The sequence below is a fragment of the Alligator sinensis genome, unplaced genomic scaffold (assembly GCF_000455745.1).
Source record: "Alligator sinensis unplaced genomic scaffold, ASM45574v1 scaffold300_1, whole genome shotgun sequence".
In the NCBI taxonomy this organism is placed as follows: domain Eukaryota; kingdom Metazoa; phylum Chordata; order Crocodylia; family Alligatoridae; genus Alligator; species Alligator sinensis.
Window position 1 is genome coordinate 177,288 of NW_005842240.1, and position 20,785 is coordinate 198,072.

The 20,785-nt window shown below is 44.5% G+C and overlaps 1 protein-coding gene across 1 annotated transcript in view; it reads right to left on the minus strand.

Annotated features, from left to right (window-relative positions):
- The window catches only part of LOC102368794 (WD repeat and coiled-coil-containing protein-like), a 29,341-nt gene extending 13,746 nt beyond the window's left edge, over positions 1–15,595 (minus strand). The window contains exons 1-2 of the mRNA XM_006027401.1: positions 13,688–15,595; positions 1,313–1,433 (exon numbers count right to left, since the gene is read on the minus strand). Of these exons, the coding sequence (XP_006027463.1) occupies positions 1,313–1,433; positions 13,688–15,595 (2,029 nt within the window). The remainder of the gene's footprint in view (positions 1–1,312; positions 1,434–13,687) is intronic.
- Between the last annotated feature and the right edge of the window lie 5,190 nt (positions 15,596–20,785).

Genomic DNA, 20,785 nt, shown 5'->3' on the forward strand with positions numbered 1-20,785 from the left:
GACTCATGTTCATCTTGGAGTCCACTAGGACTCCAAGATCCCTTTCCGCTTCCGTTCCACCAAGCAGGTCATTTCCTAGGCTGTAGGTATGCTGGACATTTTTCCTCCCTAGGTGCAGCGCTTTGCATTTCTCCTTGTTGAATTGCATTCTGTTTTTAAGGCCCAACTTGACAAAGCCCTGGAAGGAATGATGTAGCTGGGGATGGTCCTGCTTTGAGCAGGCGGTTGGACTAAATCAGTGTTTCTCAACCTTTTTTTGTGCCAGGACCCATTTGTAAACATCAATGGCCGAATCCCAACCCAGTGCCCTTCACTCCTGACCCACTATCTCCGTTCCCCAGGTCCCAGCCCCCACAGTGTGTGGGTCAGGGGGTGGGTGTGTGTGGGGCATGGGAGGCCCCAAGCAGCCACTTGCCACCTGGAACTCTGCCAGCCTGCAAGGGAAAAGCCACGGTTTCTCACATTTTTCTTCTTTAAAGGAAAATCCATTTTTAATGTTTGTTCACAGCCCTTTCATATATTCTTGTGACCCATGGGCTGAGAAAAAATGGACTAAATGATCTCCTGAAGTCCCTTCCAATCCTAATCTTCTATGATTCTATGATTATATCATGGATCACATGGAGGCATTCGCATACCTAACAGTGCTAATACTGCATGGTACCCTATGCCACCCTTAAAAGGATCTCATGGTATCCCAGGGTGCCATGGCACCATGGTTGAGAATCACTGCACTAGATAGTTCAATGACCAATGTGGGGATAGGATTTTCTTGGCTTCTCATCCTCTTTACAAATAAATCATTGCAGAGAGGTACAAAGAGGAATTTGGCCAACTAGGACATCAAGTCCTTGTGTTTATTTTGCACTGAATTAATCCCCAGAATTTCCAGAATAAAAGTTTTATATCCTACAAATGATTCTACCCCCTTCATATCATCGGGTATGTGGCATGTGAGTAAAGGAGGGTGGAGCAAGATGCTCAAAGGCATTAAAAGTAGGTATCCCTCTTCCCAAAGAGCTTGTCCTGGTTATTTCCTCTGCCTCCCTCTGCAGAGGCATCTAACAGATTGCTTCAGTTCTGGGACAGCTGTGTAATCACACTTAGCATTTAAGTGTTTTCAAGAGACATTCTGCCATGTTTTAGGCAAGGAAAACAAGAGCTTATCAGAAAAGAAGCTTTGAAATCCTTGTAGCAATTTCACATTTACCGTATAATGCTTTTCACAGCTTGTAGATACTGCCTCTCACTTGCATCCTACATATTGAAAATTTGGGGTGTAACCTAGACACCAGTAATAAAAAGAACATACCATGTTTCATTTCAACAACGGGCAGATCGAAAAGCCTCTGGAGCAAATTCAGGTGGATCTTGCTGTCACAAAGGAGAACAGATTTTGTTTCTTCAGCAACAGCTCCATTAGAGAAATATTTCTTCAGACAAATGCATATGAAAGAAAAGATTTTGTTAGAATTCTAGGCACCTTTTTTCCTTAGTTATTACAATACTTTTTAAAGAAAATGTTCCCTCCAGCTTCTTAATCATTTTGATTTTTCTTTTCTGTACCTGCTGAAATTGTCTTTCTATATAGTACCTCTATTAAAATTCAGTTCTAGACACAGTCTCTCCACCCACAACTACAGAGGGACTAATTCCTTTGGGCTCCTTCATATCCAGCTCAGAAACAAACTTTGCATCTGTAATGCCTGGGACTTTTCTATATTTGTCTATGCATGTGTGTACCAGTATTATCAACCCAAGCTATTGTCCCCTTTTGAATAGAACATCAGTCCACTGAATATGATCATATGAGTATGATCATATATCACCTCTTTCAGAAATGAAAGGGTATAAAAGCCTAGCACTATGATGGTCCCCTTAGTTCCAGTTGTACAGGTGGATGTTTCAGAGGCAGAGAACCTTTGGCTCATGTATAGTCCATCTGTACAAATCTGGTTGCTGAGATGCATTGTAAAGTTGTGCTGATTAGGTAACTAAGAAATCCCATAGCTTCCTCAGGGGTTGCACTGGTGGTTGCAAAAGCTCCAGGGGCACAGCATATGGAACAGCTGATGACCGTAAAGTTTATGCAGCTGTGTAATTGATACAGATGGTTATAGAAAATTTGCTGCCTGCTGGAGATCAATTTCAGCATTAGCACTTTTCAAGTGACTCTGCTATTATTAAATATTTGACTTGGAGTCTTCTTTTCTTTAAATATCCGGCTTCATTTTTCTCTACTGAAATTAATTTTGTTTTTTCCTGCCCATATTTTCTTGCATTCCATAGATAAACTTCTATATTTTTCCTCTAGCATCATTTGTGTTTGCAACACCTCATAAATTAACATTATCTGCTAATTTAAGTGATATACTGTTCACTTCCTCCCTAGACGTTTCCCTTTTGCATATTTACTATGAAACCGAGGGTAGCACTATAACATTTTGGGACTGAAAGACAGGAGTCATCTATCCTAACCATAATTTAAGGCCTGTTCTTGCTAGCATTTGCTTTTCTTATCCTTTGATATTTCTTTAAGATGTCAAACTTCTTTTTTAATCAGTTCACAGTTCATCTACTTTTGTGGCTAATAATCTGTTCCATATACTAATTAACCTTTGGCTAAATATATGCCTTCTAATCTCTTTTAATACTCATCTCTTAGTTTCTTTTTGTGCTCTCTTGCTGCTTGTAATTCCATCAACCTCTTGCTACAGCAACATTCCCTGTACCATGTAGCATACTTTCTAAAACAAATTTCCTTTCTTTCCCTATTCATTCAGTGCCCCAGCTCGCCATACACCTATTCTGGGTTACAAATATAAAAAAGAGAATTCCTCCAAATTTTGTGAAATTACCATTTTATCATTCTGTTTTAAATCATTTAGATGTATATTATTATAGCTCTGAGTAACCACATTGATTTAAGCACTGATTGATTTAAGCACATTGATTTTACCTCGGTCCTTGGGAAGACCTTTGAGAAAATTATCAAGGAGCACATCTGCAAGGGCCCAGCAGGGGAGGTAATGCTCAGGGGCAACCGACATGGGTTCATTGAGGGCAGATCCTGCCTGACTAACCTGGATTCTTTTTATGATCAGGTCACAAAGTCCCTGGATGCGGGTGTTGGGATGGATGTCGTTTTCCTGGACTTTCAGAAGGCCTTTGACATGGTTTCCCACCACATTCTCTTAAAAAAAACTTAATGACTGTGCGGTCTGAGTGGTGGCAAACTGGCTAGATGGTCACACCCAGGGAGTGGTGGTGGATGGGTCATTTTCAACCTGGAGGGATGTGGGCAGTGGAGTCCCCCAGGGCTCAGTCCTGGGGCCTGTACTGTTCATCATCTTTATCAGTGATCTGGATGTGGGGATGGAAAGCATGCTGTCCAAATTTGCTGATGACACCAAGTTGTGGGGCGAGGTGGGCACGCTGGAGGGGAGGGACAGAATCCAGCTGGATCTAGACAGGTTACAGAGGTGGGTGGATGAGAACAGGATGGAATTCAACGCAGACAAGTGCAAGGTGCTGCATCTAGGGAGAAGGAACCAGCAACACACCTAGACGCTGGGGAACACCCTTCTCAACAACACAGTGGGAGAAAGGGATCTGGGAGTCTTTGTTGACTCCAAGATGGACATGAGCCGCCAAATGCGAGGAAGCAGTCAGTAAGACTAACCGCACCTTGTCATGCATCTACAGATGTATTACAAGCAGGTACAGGGAGGTGATCCTTTCCCTATATGCAGCATTGGTCAGGCTGCAGTTGGAGCACTGCATCCAGTTCTGAGTGCCGCACTTCAAGAGGAGTGTGGCTAGCATTGAGAGGGTCCAGAGGAGGGCCACTCGCATGGTCAAGGGGCAGTGGGGCAGGCCCTATGAGCAGAGGCTAACTTGACCACCTCTTCTGGCACAACATCCTTGCATGCTTTTAGCCTTTTTTTTTAACCCTTGTCTCTGAACTGAGATTATTTTTCCAAAGATAATTACTTTTCCCACTGAGATTATGATAATCTTATACATATTCCTTATGATAAATCAATTTTTCTCATCCTACTTGATCTTTTTGATTTTTAGCTATTTTTATTATATACTGTTTGTCTGCTTGTAGTGCTCAGGGGCTGCAATTATAGAGTTGCATTTCCTTGGGTGCTGTATAAAACAGGATTTTAAAGAAAAGGCTGGATAGGCATCTGTCTGGGATGGTTTAGGCACAGTTGACTCTGGCATCTGTGCAGAGGCTTGGAACTGATGGGCCTTGAAATCCCTTCCAAACCAATGGTTCTATGATTTTAAAAAAGTTTGTCCCTGCCCCAAAAGTCTTACAGTCAAAACATATAGGAATGTAGGCTGGGAGGGACTTCCTGTATCACTGAACCTAGTTGCTGGCTTTCATGTGAACCTGTGATCGTGGAAGTTTGTGCTCTGTATATATAGCCTTTTTAGTTAGTCTCTAAAGGTGCAGATCTACCCTGCCTTCTGGCTGACTTCAGGCTAACATGGCCAACTACCTCTCTCTGCTCATGGATGTCACAAGTAACTACATCATATCATTTCTTTCATCAACTGCTCCAGCTGCACCTTAGAAGTTTTATGTCTCCGCTATCCAACAGGGAGTTCCAAAACCTCACTCTTATGATAGCTATAACCCATCTGCTGAGATCCAGCCCAAAATTAATGTTGGCCAGTCTGAAGTAATCTTTTTTGAACATAGGTGACTAGAAGTGCACACAATTTTCCAGATGAGGTCTTGTACCTGATACACTGACATTAAAATTTCCCTGCCTCTGCTGGAAGTACCTTGCCTATAATGCCCTAGGATCACATTTGCCCTTTTCACAGCTGCATGACACTGGCAGATCGTAATCATCTATAATTAACACACCAAAGTCTTCTTCACCTAAATTGGTTCATCTGATGAGACCCTAGCTTATAGCATGAATTCTTCATGTTATTCCCTAAGTGCATAGCCTCACAATTTGTACTATTAGATTTCAACCACTTTCTGTTATCCCAGTCCTCAAGGTCATCACATTCTTCCTGTATTATAGTCTATTGCCCCTCTTTATTGGCAACTCTCTTCCCTGCCCCCAAATTTTATATCAGCAAATTTCATTATCACACTCCTACTTTTTGTGCTAAGGTCCTCAATGAAATATAAGATCAGTCCCAATCAATCCAGGAGGACATCCACTAGTAACTTCACTCCACGCCTATAGTTCCCCTTTTAACACAATCCATTTTTGTTTCCCATTTAGACAGTTCCTTACTGACCTTACAATACTTCTACTAATACACATCTACTCCAATTAAAATTATCATTTCTCATGTGGCATTATATCAAGTACTTTACTGATGTCTGGATAAATCAAGTCTACTGCGTTTCCCTTGTATCGGTAATCAATTTTATTGTCCAAGAAGGATATCAGGTTAGTTTGGCATGATCTACCTTTGGTAATATCATGTCTTTAACATTTTCAACAATCTCTTTGATTTAAAATTTGAACTAAAGCTTTGCATGCTAATTGTGGACAGACTAACAGACCTGCAGTTATGTGAATCACATTTTATTCCTTAAATATAGGTACTACCTTTAGATTCTGCAATTTTACATGACAGGTCTTACAGCATCCTGGAATGGATATTATCCAGCCCAAATGGTTAAACTGAATTGAGCTCTTTGGGCATTTGTACACGCCACAGGGGTTTACTTCAGTTTAATTCTCCCGAAATTGAAGCGGTGGGTCTTTAGAAACACCGCTTCAATTAAAGGCAAAGTAAACCCCCGTAGCATGTACACAAGGGTCGGGCCCGACCCTTACCTGCTTCTCTGGCAGCGGGGAAGGGGGGGCGAGCTGCCAGCAGGCCAAGCGGTTCCTAAGCTGTCAGGGGTGGAAGGGGCTGGTGCTTCCCTCCACAGCAGTGGTGGTGCCCCCCAGGTGGCACCTGCCCACAAGCACCCAGCCTGAGCAGTCCCGGAGGGCCCTGAAGCTGCGGAGGGAAGCACCAAGCCCTTGCGCAGCTCAGGCAGACAGGCAGGCAGGCTCTGGGGACAAAAAAAACCCCAGGCTCGCCACTTTTTTTTTTACTTTAGTGGACCCTGCCTGCACAGGCTGTCTGCACAGCCCCTGAGATGCACGGGCCCCGGTGCTTCCCTCCACAGCAAACTAAACCACCTCGGAGATGTTTTATTTTGTTGCATCCCAAAGTCATTTAACGCGCATTACGCCGCCAGCACATGTAAACACCCCGCCATTAAAGTGCATTACGCTGCCAACCCATACAAATAGCTGCACCATTAAAGCGGTGCAAAAGGGCATTAAGCTGCTTTAAAGACTAATTTTGTGGCATGTACAAATGGCCTTTGAATTTTCAATCTCGGATGTGTGAATTTTCACTGACATTCCCTCATTCCCATTAGCCATCCTGCCCTTTTCCCTTGTTCAATATCATCATATGCAATGAGACAACAAATAGATGCAAAAACCATTTTACAGGGTCCTAAAACCTGAGTCTCCAAGTCACTCACACATTAGGAACAAAATACAGGAAGTCCTCCTTACTTCTCCCGCTGGAGTCTAGTACCCTTTGGTTATGCATTTTGGACTCCTGATTTTCAGGTCTTAGATACCACTACATATTCATGGAGGAACGCATGTATGTCGCCAGGTACATACATAACCAGAGCACAGCTTACTGTACACGCTACTCTGTGTACATACATAGTTGTCTATGCACACAGTCTTAAAGCAATAGAATTCCTACCTGGGCATAAATGCCCAAAATGTCATGTAGGGGGGAAAAAAAGCCATTTAGATGACCACAAAGGAATAGAATGCCACCCCAAGTGCCCTCAGCTCTCAATGCAGCCATGGCACATATCCCACACAGGGAGATCTGAAACATAAAGTATAGGATTCTGAGCTTTCTATGTGCCTGTCTTGTTAGCTGTTGGCCACATGGTAATAATCCTGTAAGTGAATGTTCAGAGGCTGTGAAATCTATTTTAGGTAAGAAGTCTCTTTTGCCCTGATTGGCTATGTCCAGACGAGCAGGGACACGCGCTTGCTGTGGCACAAATACTAACGGCACACTCCCAACTTTACTGTGGAGCTGCCTGCACTGAAGCATGTGGAGACAGAGGAGCACTAGCCCAGAGATATCTGCTCCCCCTTCTTGAGGCACACTGCAACCCAGCCGGCTGCTCTGTGGCTGGGTCACAGCGTGCCTTAGCACGAGGGCTCTGTAGCATGTGGAGATGGGGGAGCAGGTAGCCCTGGGCTGCTTGCTCTCCCAGCTCCACATTTGTTCCAGTACATGCTGTTTCTGCATGCTTTGCACCTCCTTTTTTCCAGGGTTGTGTTTTTTTGGGTTTTTTTTTGCTATCAGGAAATCCTGGTAGGAAATTTTGTGCCTGTACTGCAAATTAGCAGCACTGCACATAGTTTAACATGCAACGTGTGCATTTTGTGGCACCACAAAGAGGTTTGTGGCACAACAAACCGCATGTGCCTGCACATCTGGACACACCCATGATGTTTGATTCTGTTACCACTTTTCTTAACTCAGGTCTCAACTTTGATTCTAAGATGAGAAATCTGGAAGTCATCATTGGCCTCAGACTTTCCCTTCCACATCTCTTGCGTCTTTGTATCTGCTGCTGATTGGGTTCAGAACATTATCAGAAGTTGTCCTTACTTTGCCTTTGCTTAAAGCCTTATATGTGCATTAATCACCTCCTGTCTTAACTACTGCAGTTCACTCTTTTATGGTCTTCCTAAATCTCTGCTCTCTAAACTTAAAGCTTCCTGACTCGTCTGTCACTCGAGAAAGCAGAAGCATATCACCTTTATCTTCCATCACTTTCATGGCTTCCTTTCTATTGCTTGGTCTAATTCAGAATTGTCCTCCTGATTTCAGGATGCTTTATGGACATATTACAGCTAATATTTCTGGCTTAGTATCTGGCTACTCCTTTACTCATTCAGTTCTCCAGCCCTGGCTCCATATTTAACTTCCCTCCTTGTTTTTCCGTATTGCATACGCTTGTGTCACAGTTTTTTCTTCCTATTTATCTGGATTTTCTCTATTCTTTTCCTTAGTCCTTGCTTAGTTTACATTCAACCGTAGCAGCAAAGTATCATGTGGGACATTTTATGAAGGATGCTATAAAAGTATAAATTGATGTGTATACATTACTGGTGAATGTTAAACAGGAAATTATAATGGCTAATTGCCCAAAAGATTTATTTTCTTGGTTAATGTTGTGATATACATTGTTGCTGAGATAGATTTTGACGCAATACTGCCTGAGAACAAAATGTGAGCTTAATGGTGTTCTTTTAAAGCACAGCAGATGAATCTTATCCCTTTTAGTGAAGTGTGCCTAAATGTCAGTCATTTCAAATACAGATTGGTCTAATTTTCTGCTATAATTAGCTTTTGAATGAAGCTAGTTAATTATCTTGCAACTGTCATTTTTTTCTAGAAGGAAACTGAATGATAAAATATCTCATTGCAGCAAGAAAGTGAAATAAATCCATAACCAATTATTCAACGCTTTTTTTTAAATTTATGTCACAATACCCTTGTTACTGTGTCTCTTTGCCCTCCCACATTATTCTGAATATCTGGTCTTTACATGATGCAACAATCGTACAGGAAGTTAAGGCATGAATGATTTAATCGTCTCTGGAGCCTGGATGTTATTGCCCAGGCTGTAGTAGTGACATGTCCAAAGCATGAGTGATCAGGTCTCTCTGTTATGGCTGTGACTTTCAGAGGCTATAAATTTTGGTACTACTGCACAAGTGTGATATTTCCAGAGCACACAAATACTGTAGCACTAGAAAAAAATCCCATTTTCCTGTAACCTACCCAGTATGCATAGGTAATTAAATGATTACTTAATTTAGATTCAGCTTTGTCTTATTGTTTGTTTAAATGAACTGGAAGACTTGTGCATATTATGATTGTCACAACATAAAATCCGCAGTTGATCATTTACTCTTATTTGTACTTAACATGGTTTAAACCTTCCCTTTTATGTTTTCAGATGCCCACATAGTCATTGTACAGCAGTGGTCACCAACTGGTCTATCAGGATTGATTGGTAGATCTGGGAGCATCTTGAAGTCAATCCTGGACTGTGGGGGCTGAATGTGTGCATGCATGTGTGTGTGCGCCGCCTTGCCCCAGCCCAGCAAGTTAGTCGGTGGAGGAGGGAAGGGGCAGAGGCCCAGGGGGCACGTGCAGCAGGGCCCAGGGCACAAAGCCCAGCCTGCAGCAGCACCCGCCTCTGCTGCGGACAGATCGGGGAGGGGGGCATGTACCCTCGCCAAATGCGGGGCAGTGCTGGCAGCTGCAGCAGCTCTGAGGTAGGGAGTGGGGCTGAGGCAGGGGCAGGCCCTGCACAGCTGGGGTAGGATGGGGGACGGAGCCACGAGTGGCTCATCCAGGGGGTAAAGGGAGGGGCATGCAGCCCGGGAAGGCACAGAGGGGCACGTGCCCCTGGATCTACACATGGGGCAGGGCAAGGTGGGCTGGGGCCGGGGCAGCACCAGGCTCTTCTCGACTGGGCTGTGCTCAAACTGGGCAGCTGCGGCAGTGGTGCTGGGAGTGGGGCCACGGGGGGCCGTAGCCCCCCCAACCCCTGCTCCCAGCGACACTGCCGAGCTCAGTGCAGGCCAGGCCCGGTGGGAACAGCCCAGTGCATGGCAGAAAACATGACACGGTGCTACTGCACAGTAGTCTTGGGCTACTGAGTAGTAAATGTCATGAAAAGGTCATTCTGTGCCACTACTGCGCAGTAGCTCTAGTAAGACTTGTGCAGTAAGCATCTCATTTAGACGCAGTCAGTGATTCGCAGCTAGGGTGCTGCACTACTCTGGGGTACCATAAGATCCTTTTAAGGCTGCCAAGGGGTGCTGTACAATACTAGCGCTATTAGGTGTGCAAGCACCTACACAAGATAAACACAGAGATTTCAAACAGGAATCTATAGTGTCAAACACACTTTGACTGCCTGTGGTCTTTTTGAGTTCATTGCAACAGAAGAATGGCTATATTGCTTTTCTCATAGTCAAAAAGAGTGCAAGGTAATAGCTGGCATTTTCTGAGGGCTACCTTGAGTCTAATGTGGGGTACCTTCTGTCTATAAAGGCTGAGAACTACTGGTGTAGAATGTATGCCATAGAGAGAGATTAATGGCATCCAGGCTACATCCTGATTTTTCCCACTACGAACACAGCACCTGACTGGAACCTGTAGGCTACAAGGCAGGTGAAGAACAGTAAGAGTTGAAACCTGCAGGTTTGAAGTACTCTACAAAGCACCAGAGTGCATCAGAACATTTGGAATTTATTCAAGATGTTTATCTTGAGATGGACAAAATCAGTATACACTGGTATAATAAATAAAAAAAGCACATAAGAGGGTACCGTCAAACCTGGTATAATAGGTACAAGTGGGAAGGTTGTAATTAAATAAGTTCTCTAATCAGCAAATTGTAAGGTACATGGCACTAAACAGGATTGATCATGTCTGGGCAATGATGCATGCTTGATGTAAGTACTTCTAATGTATAAAAAGAGAAGAACAGAAATGCAGTTTGGATTTGTGTTTAACACTACACTATCCCTGCAGGGGACAGTGATGGCCCTCAGGGGCTACATGCAACAGTCTGGGTGCTGATGGGCCTGGGCAGATGCCTGCAGTGCCCAGTGCTGGGGCATAGTGCAGAACAGGCAAGCAGATGGTGGGGCTGTGCCAGGGGGACAATACTGGGGTCCAGGTAGGCTGCTTCTGGTGACTTGGGGCCACTAATGTGGGATCCAGTAGCCAGAGGCTGGCTACAGGTGGCTCAGAGCCCCAGTGTCTCAGCCGGGTCTAAAGACCCAGCTGAGAATATGAATAAAGTCTACACTAGAGTTATAGTCACTGTAACTAACGTTATGGTCTACATGTGCTTTTACACGTGCCTAAACTTAATGCGCATTAGCCTAATGTGCATTAAGATGATTTAGGTCCACGCCCACATGTGTATGTGCTAATGCACATTAACACAGGTATGTGGACCAACTTGGGACTAAAATTAGTCCCAAGTCAATGGACACACACTGAGTTAATGTTCATTACCACATCTATACATTTGCTAATGTGATTAACTATTTGCACATAAATTTGATAACTACCTGCTTTATGCAGGTATCAGATTTAGGCTCAAATAGCCTTAAATCGCCATTTTAAGGTACACACCCTTAATGTGCCTTAAATTGGGCTAATGCGCATTAAATGTGCACATGCAGACACGCCCAGTTGGTATGTCTACATGTGCAATTAATGTGACTGAATATACTCTGGCCTGCATACCTGGAGCTGGTGGGCCAGGCACTGGCCCAGGCTGCCAGAGCTGCTGAGCAATGCTAGGGGTGGGGACCCCGGTAGGATGGGCTCCTGGTGCCCCGAGGGGCCCTCGCCCACTGATGCCTCATTACGGCTACCAGACTTCAGGAGAGGCTCAGGCAGGCCATCCATGCTAGAATACATGGCGCAGCTCTGGCCAGGGTCCCAGAGTGCGAGGATCTGGTCTGCCTGCCTCATAAGGGGGCATGGATCTGTGGGCAGCCTCTGACCAGCAGTTGTGGTCCATGACACTGACCCATCATTGACCCGTGGGGCCTTGACCTTTATGTGGTACTGCCGCACTGAACAGTCATGCCTTTGCTCCTGCATGCATCCCAACAGACCCTCATAGATGTGGGCATTGGAGTGCCCGCTCCAAATGAACTCACTCAGGACCTCAGCCTCACCCCACAGTGCCACAAGGTCTGTCATCTCCTCCTGGGACTGGTTATGTTCCTGGGAGGTTGTGTGTGGCATTGGGGACAACACCAGCTTTGTTCCTTTGATGGCCCTTAGGGGCTACATGCAACAGTCTGGGTGCTGATGGGCCTGGGCAGATGCCTGCAGTGCCCAGCACTTTGTCAGAGTGCAGAACAGGCAAGCAGATGGTGGGGCTGTGCCAGGGGGACAATACTGGGGTCCAGGTAGGCTGCTTCTGGTGGCTTGGGGCCACTAATGTGGGATCCAGTAGCCAGAGGCTGGCTACAGGTGGCTTAGAGCCCCAGTGTCACTGCAGCATTTTGAGGGACAGCCTGGGGCAGGCAAAGAGCCACCCCAGCCCTGGGGCTGGAGAAGCCCCATGGCCTAGCCTGAAGGTGGCCCCCGGTGGTGGGGCTGACTGGGAGTAAATTTGCTCCTGGTTGGCATCTACACATGTGCTACTGCACACATCTGAATGTGTACCCATCGGAAGCAAATTTGCTTCTGATGGGAGCCGTTCGGTCCAGGGCTTCTCCTACCCTACTTTGCCTCCCTGCAGCAGCCAGGGGGAACTCCAGGCTTCTCCAGGTGCCAGCCAGAGGCTGGCAGGAGGCACAGGGGGCTGGTCCCATCTCTGCAAGGCAGAGGGAGCTGTCCCGGTATATTAGAACAGTTCGTTTTCTACATTAGAATGAATGTAATGTATTCAAGTTAAATTATTAACCAATCCAGATCAAAAGCGTTGCTTTTATGCTGAGTGCTTAATACACTGGGAAATGCTAAAATATCAAATAAATAATTACTAATACATAATAAATGATGATTGAGTAAAATAATGATTTCCTGTCTTAGACATGCGTGTGGCTCTCATTAACGTGAAAGGAAGTCATTACTACACTCTTGACACCGAAATTTAACCTTAAGGCACATCTTTTTAACATTACTACATAATAACGCATATTGTATTTCCAGAATGCCTTTTACACTAATGGATACTCACAGTTTTAAAAACAACAATAAACCGAAATAAATGTATAATTGGTACCTAGATACTATTTGAAAGGTGCCTCAGAAATACTTAGCAGTAGTAGCAGCAACAGCAACAGTACCCATAGGAATAATTAATAGTGAACCTAATCCTGTTATCCTTGTTCAGATAAAACTCTCACTGAAGTCAATGTAATTTTTGTCTGAATAACAAACGGATAAAGCCTTGATGATCTGGCATATTGTGACTTATCTTTTGTAAAAAAGTAATTTAAAGTGTCAGGTATTTTATAGACATTTAAAATGCCTGGCTCCAACCAAGATGCTTAGTGAGAGACTCAATTAGAGATGGGCTTAATCACAAAGTTCAGATCATCCCCACCTGCATTTTTGAGAAGTTTGGACACAAAGTTGTGTTTCAGCCCCTCAGAGATTCTGGCTGCCTTCAAATTTGGATATGAACCCATGTTTGAGGCCTGGGAGACTGTAGGTAAGGATACATAAGTATTGTATGCAGAAAAACTATTTGTGAACCCATTTCCATTCTGAACATGGAAAGCTTTTTCACAGTAGCTGAACAGTGTTAAGGAAGTTTGCTCCTCTATAAGTATGCAGATCCAATTAACTTCAATTGCAGTTACTTCTAAGCAAGGAGGGAAGAATAGACCCTAATTTCCTATGTAGAATCTCCTGAAATTACTTCTTCAATGACAAATTGTTTTATAAGTTTGAATGAAATCCAGTGTTGACCACAGATGAAACTTGCTAATTGGAGTCTAGAGACAGCCACATGCCTTTCAACAAGTTTAAAAAGAATTTTTTTTAAAGAAAAAGTTACCTGATGAGAACATCAGTAAGTTAATAAAACAGTTACCTGATAAGTGATATGAACAAAAGGTGGTTCTTGAGAAGATGGGTATGTTAGAGAGAACCTCTTCCCATTTTTAGTTAACTCTATTAGTTCAGAAAGACGCAGTTGTAATTCTGTAAAGCTGCTGCACAGTCTCTCTAGATTCCTGGGTATGTGATTTTCTCCACTGTCACTTGAAGAGTTGCTATTTTTAGGAGAAGTAGAAGTTTCTTGAGAAGGTTTAGGAGAATCTTGTCTGTTAGAAATCCTGGCAGAGGTCTCAACTCCAAAAATAGCCATTGACCGATTAGCTGGTTCGGCATCTAAAGTTTCTAAAGCAACTGGTGATGAGTCACCATGGACTCTTTTTTCCTCAAGATCACTCACACTCGATGATGAACTCTGCTCATAACTAGGGGACTTCAATTCTATGAGTCTTCTCCGGCCACTAGGAGAGTGAATAATGGTACTACCTGGTATTAGCAACTCCCGGCTTGAAGGTTGATCTTCCGTGGCAAGATTTTCAAAACATTTTCTTTTTCCAGGTATAGTCACTGAGGATTCCAAATTGTAAAGTACATTCTGGCTGGTGTCAGGCATTGCTAAAGAATCTTCTTCAAATATTAATTCTTTAATCATTAAACGAATAATGTACTTGTCTGTACTTGAACACGGAATGAGAGCAGACTCCGAGAATTTCTGCTTTCCAATCAAAATCAACAAGAATTTATCTGTCAAGAAGCACAAGCCCTTTGCTCTTTCACTTTTCTCCAGCTGGATTTGTTGAATATTGGGCATGCAGGAAGAAGTGACTGAATAAACCAAAACAATATTACAAGTATTTGAGGCTACTGCCACAATCTGAGCTCTGAAGTCAAAAGCTACTATATCAGGGACCAGAATGCCTGGGATGATGACTTTTCTGGTGGTGGTTACCTTCCTCTCAAAAGTCACCAAAATTAGGTATGAAGAGTCTTGCCTGTTTCCTGAGATATATTCTTTGCGTCTCAGAGAAATGAGAGGACTGGGATCAGATAGCCTGTGGTTTGCAAGGATACGGGTTAACTCCGGAGGACATGATGAAGAAGAAGCTACTGACTCAACAGCTATTGATCTTTCTGAATCTGTTGATTTTCTTCTTAGGTATATAGAATATTCCTCATCTCCAAAGGCCAGAGTAGACGGGGAAGATAAAGAACCTATTTCCATGCCAGATGGCACATCAAATGCAATTCCTGCATTTAGACCACAGATCTTATCTAGGGGAAGCTCAGTGGCTACAGCAATTTGGAAATCCAAAGTAGCTTCTATAGCACAGATGTAGCTTCCTACATCAAATATTGGGCAAAAGGAGCAAGCATTTAGGGTTTTCTGAGTATCATCCCATGTATAAGAGTGAAGGGTACTGCCTATAGCAACCACCAAGCGATTACCGTTCTTAGTCCAGCATGCACAGTGGATGAGACCGCTACTCTTGATATCCGCCTTAACCCTGGAGTTATCAGAACGAACAGCATGTAAAACTGAGGTGTCCCGTTTAGTAAGCACAGCCAAGATCTCCTTCTTGGGATGCCACACACACCCCTGGGGAAGCAGGGGAAATGGCTCACTAATTTCACAAGTCTGAGAAGCCAGGAGCTTGTTTTTTTCTGCAGTGTTATAGCCAAGCTGCCAGACAGTGGCATGCTTCTTATGTTGAACAGCCAGCAGAGCTGGGGCATCTGCAGCAGATGAACCCCAGTAAAGCCCATGAACGTGTTCGAATTGCCCAATAACACTTGAGTCACCAAATCTTAGTTCTCCATTAAGAAGGTGTAAAGCAGTCAGTACCACTTGCTTCCCATCGGTCCAGGCTATACCATGCACAGGATGTATGGCCTGATACAAGGCATTAAGACCAGTTCTCAGAAGTTTTGCCTTTCCCAGCTCCATCTTTTTAAACTTCTTCCTTAGCGGTGATTTCTCTAAACTAAAAAATCCACAGGATTCACATGAACATCTTGATAAAGAAAGTGACTCTTGTAACTTCCATGTAGCTGAATCAAGCTGATTTATTCCAAAGTTGTCTGTAATGTAAACTTCTTCACACTGTGACCGCGCAGCTGATCTTCTAGGTTTAAATCCCTGTGAAAGCTGCTTTTACTATGCCTCTTTCTGGGAGGAGTTATAACCTTCTTGTGATGTCTAACAAGGTTTAACTAATTACTGTGCTCTTCACTGGCATTTTCGCAGAAGCCTATTTTTAACTCTTCAGCATTGGAAGTATATTTAAAAATAACACTCTAATACCTTAACCTCCAGTGAACAGAAGACCCTGGTAAATGGAGGAGAGTGATCCTATGCTGTTAAGCCTGAGCATTAAGTTACAGTATGAAATAATGAACTGCCACTTCTTTCTAGACAGGCTATAAAGGCGGGGAGTAAGATTAAAACCTATACATGATCAAGCAAGGGCTAGTTTCCAGTCTCTGTTTGGCAGCACATTTCAAAGATGCAAGATTCCTAAGTGGCTGTTACAAGGGTAGTAGGAGAGGGGATTCTTAGTCCTGCCACTGGTTACATTAAGCATCAGGGAGAGGACATGTAAAGTAACATGACCTACAAGCAAGGGAACATAATCTATTTAGTTTTGGTTTTCCCAGCTTCTACTATCTGTCGCTATCCTTTTGGTCTTTCCAGCTGCCCATTGCTGCTCCTTCCTCATTTCTGCCTACAACTCCAGCTGCAAATAGCAGGCAAGAATCTCTTTTTTTCCTCCATGGCCTAGCTTGCTAGGTGTGTTTTTATGGTGCTTTTTGGATGGGATCTCCTTTCTGCTCCTCTTCTTTTTGTTACTTACATGGGTCTTTTGCTCTTTACAAATGTTATAAATAAATCATCTGAGGATAGCTGAGTTCTAAATAACCATGAGTGCTAATGACACAAACCTGAAATGGTTATTACATACATCCTACAGCTTGACCTAGTTTCTGCTGGCTTCTAAAATGCAGAATATGGTGAGCCCCACACAAGGGCTCACAAATTTATTTAAAGGGACTGTGTTGTATTCCCTTATGCTAGGTTAGTATTGGCAACTTCTAGATCAGCGGTTTTCAACCTTTTTTAACAAGTGTATCCCTTTGATCTCAGAGTTTCAGCTCATGTACCCCCTTATATTTTTTTCTTGTTTTTAATGTTACCATTAACAGGAGGGAGGGAAGGGGCGGGGGGTAGATCAAGGTGAGGGAGGGAGTGGGGCTGGAGCAGGGGCAGGGGCAGGGACTGTACAGCCAGGGTGGGGTGTGGGACAGAGCCATGAGCAGCTCGTCCAGGGGATGCAGGGCGGCGACTCCTGCTGCTGCACGCACCTGGGAGGGTATGGGGGACTGTGTGCCCCCTGGATCTGCATGCAGGGCAGGGCAGGATGCCACTGCGGGCTGGGGCTGGGACTGGGGCAGCACTGGGATTTTCCTGGCAGGGGGCTGGGCTGGGCTGGGCTGTGCTTGGGGCAGGTAGTGGTGGTGCTGGAAGGGGACCTGTGGGTGGGGGGCTGCAGCCCCCCCAAAATTCACCATAGCTCCCCCTACCAGCACTGCCACTGCCTGCCCAAACACAGACCCAGCCCCTCCTCCAGGAAAAGACCAGCGCAATCCCGGCCCCAGCCCACAGTGGCAGCCCACCCCAACCCATGGTGCATGCAGCAGTGGGAGCCATCCCCACACCCCTTGGATGAGCTGCGGCTCTGTCCCACATCTTGCCTCGGCTGTACAGCACCTGATCCAGCCCCAGCCTCACTCCCTCCCCCACTGCTGGGGCCTCCCCAGTGTCATCTGCACCCCCTCCACACCCCTTCCCTCACAACAGTCTTACCAGTCAGACCTGGCTGCTCTCCACACTGCTGGGCTGTGCTCCTGGCTGCCTGCATGCTGTGCTGCAGCTGCCTGCAGGCACAGAGCATTTACCAGCCACATCAGCCAAAAAAAGCCGATTGCCAATACAGTCAATTTTCCTTATATCAGCACTGATCCGATATGGGACCGATGTATCTCTATAAAACAGTAATTTGTCTCATTCGTTCTGCATACCCCCTGCAACCTTTTTAAGTACCCCTAAGGGTATGCATACCCCTGATTGACAATTACTGTTCTAGGTTATTATGTACAAATTGCATTTAAAATGAAAATGGTTTTAGACCTGTTGAGGATGCAATTATTGTGATAGACACCCTCAATGAAAATTAAAAAGCTAAATGCAAAGCTTGTAGGAACGCTTTTATCCACAGTACCTGAATCAGTTTACAGTAAAATTTGTTCAGGGATGGATCCAAACGGGTGGGGTGCACTGATGTACTTGTACCTCTGCTTTGATTCCTGATCCACCTAAAGTTTAAAACCACCTGCCTGGCAGTGTCAGCAGCACTTCTAGTCAGGCAATGCTGAGGGAGTCACTTGACTTCAAGGCTCATTATAATCTACTGATTCCTTTTAAACTCTTTATCTCATAGGTGTTAATGATCCTCTCTTCTTTTTTAATGGTCTTAATGTTTCACTAATTAAGCTAGCCTTTCTTCTGCAGTTCTGCCGCTTGTTAGCTGTTCCTGGTAGCTCCTGTTTCACAGGCCTGCAAACTGTTTGTGTCTCATTTCAGTAAAGTTATATTTGTTTTTGTTTCAATCTTAAACTGAACAATACAGGCCCTAGTGTATTAGTAAATCTTCTAGTTTCTTTTTACCTGGGAAAAATGTACACTGTGCTATATGGGCTGATACACCACACCATCTGCACCTCCCTTTTCAAAACCCTAGATCCACCCATGACTTTATTCTTACCTACACGTGCATTTAAAACATGTTCATTACCAATTCTGATGCAGGTCTCCTTCAGTGAATAGAGGGGTCTGCATTTCCTTAGGGCTGGCAAGGCTCAGGGAATGGCAGTACCTGTGAGATTAGTAAACCTGAGCATGCTGTGTTTCCACCATTTATTAGGGACAGAAAAATGGCTTTGTCAGAAATAACGGTAGCTCTTTATCTATGGTGACTGCAGTAAACAGGGACTGAGGTTACATGAAAATGATGTTGCACAAACTCCCAGTTTGGGATGATCCCTTATAGGGATCTCTGTTTGTTTTAAATCAATGGCTGGTTAACTATTTTTCTGGATTTATTTCACTAACACAATAGTGACATTCTCTGTAAACTGATGATCTCAACTAAATTCTGAGAGTCTGCTGTTTAGTAGATGACATTGCAGCTTTATGGCAATAGCCTAAAATGGTGGTCTGGAATACAAGCAACTGCATCAATGTCTTTCTTCTGTCTCTACTTTGCTTATTGAAGTTCTAAGAGACATTCTCTGCAGTGGGAAAATTATGGGAGAGATAGTATTGTACAAGCAGTTCTAAGAATCAATATTGATGCAGTAAACAGCTCATTGTCCCCATCAGCACCATGATTTACAGATAGAGCACGTGGAAAATGTTATGCATATGGGAACACAGGACAGAAATGGGCCTCTTGGGCCATCAGGTCGAGTCCACTGTGTTGGATATACTAATGACTAGTCTGCTCTAAAGTAACCCTGATACTGTCTTTATAAGCCTTTACCAAAATCTTGGCTCAGCAAAGCCTCAGCTTTTTTCAGGCCTCCCTTCCCTTTTACTTTCCCTTACCCTTAGTTTGATGAGATCACTCACCTGTTTCTAACCAAGTTTCTCTCCCTTTTCTCTCTCTTCCCAGAAGACAGTACCAGTCTCAGTTAGACTGACAAAAATATAATAATAAACAAGGAGTTTCAAGGCCCTTGTAGTTCATACCAGGAAATGTCTAATCAAGTGACATATCTCAAAGAATTGTAGTGAAATAGGGTGCACCTGCATGGGTATGTGTGTGGTGACCGGTTTTCTTATGTGATCATTAGAGTCTGTTTGGTTTCTATAGTTATTCTATGTATCACAGATACAAAGGATCTTCTATCTCTTTTCAGGCATGCAGCGCCTGTGCACTTCCCATCTACCAGCCAGTCTGAGCAGTTGGCCAGCAGTGATTAAAGGCTCTCTAGTTATACTCACTACACATGTGCATTTAATGCACATTAGCCTGATTTAAGGCACATTAAAGGTGCGTGTCTACATGTGTGTGCTCATGTGTGTGCAACTAATTGCACCTTAAAAATGGTGAATTTAGGCTAATCCCACCTAAATTTGATACCTGCATAAAGCAAGTATCAAATTTAGGTGCAATTAGTTAAATCACATTAACATACATGTAGATGCATTAATGCACATTAATGGGGCAGCGAAGCCAGGCTGCCTGTGGCCAGCATCCAGTGGCCTGCTGGCCCTAGGGGAGCAAGTGGGGTCAGGGGGTTTGGCCGGCAGCTGCCTGGGCCCAGTCCTGCCCAGACAGCTTACCATATTCCCTGGGCACCCATGCATGGCCAACCTCTGATCTGTGGCTGGGTGGCACAGGGCCCCGGTGCAGAGCATCTTATCTCTGCAATGCTGCAAACTCTCACAAAAGGATTCTGTCTCTTGCCTCTACAGAGCCAACATCTGGACACGGGGCAGAAGCTGCAGGGCCCTGAGAGAGTGCTGCATCAGGTTGCTGCCACCCACTGCTAGAGCCACCTGGAGCTGCATGGGGTCAAAGGGTTGGACGAGTCTTGCCTTCTGTGACATCTTGGATTCGGGTTCCAGGCAAGCAGCAGACTTCACAGGACAACAGATGGGTCCCTCCACCCCGTGCAAGAGGGAGTTTCCAACCACCACCACCCATACCTTCCTTTTTGTGGCAGTGGTCTCCATCCTCCCCACTTTGGGGATTCCTGGCCTGGCCTCTTCCTCCAATGAAATGCGCTCTTTCTCCTCTGTTGCTAGCATTCCATATCTGTTCTCCAAGCAAACCACTACATATGGGGATGACACCTTCTTCTTGCTGCCAAAAGATACACGTTTCCAGTTTCCACCTTCCAGGGAGTCCATACCTTCTTCCTTTTCTAGCACCACCTCTGGCAATTCTTCCTCCACAGTCCTAACGGTTTCCTCTGGAAAGGATTCCTAAAGGATTCCTTTGGAATCGAGGAAGTTCTCATGGTGGAGGATACCTCGGAGCCTTGCTACCTCCTCCTGTAGCTCTCTTGCCTA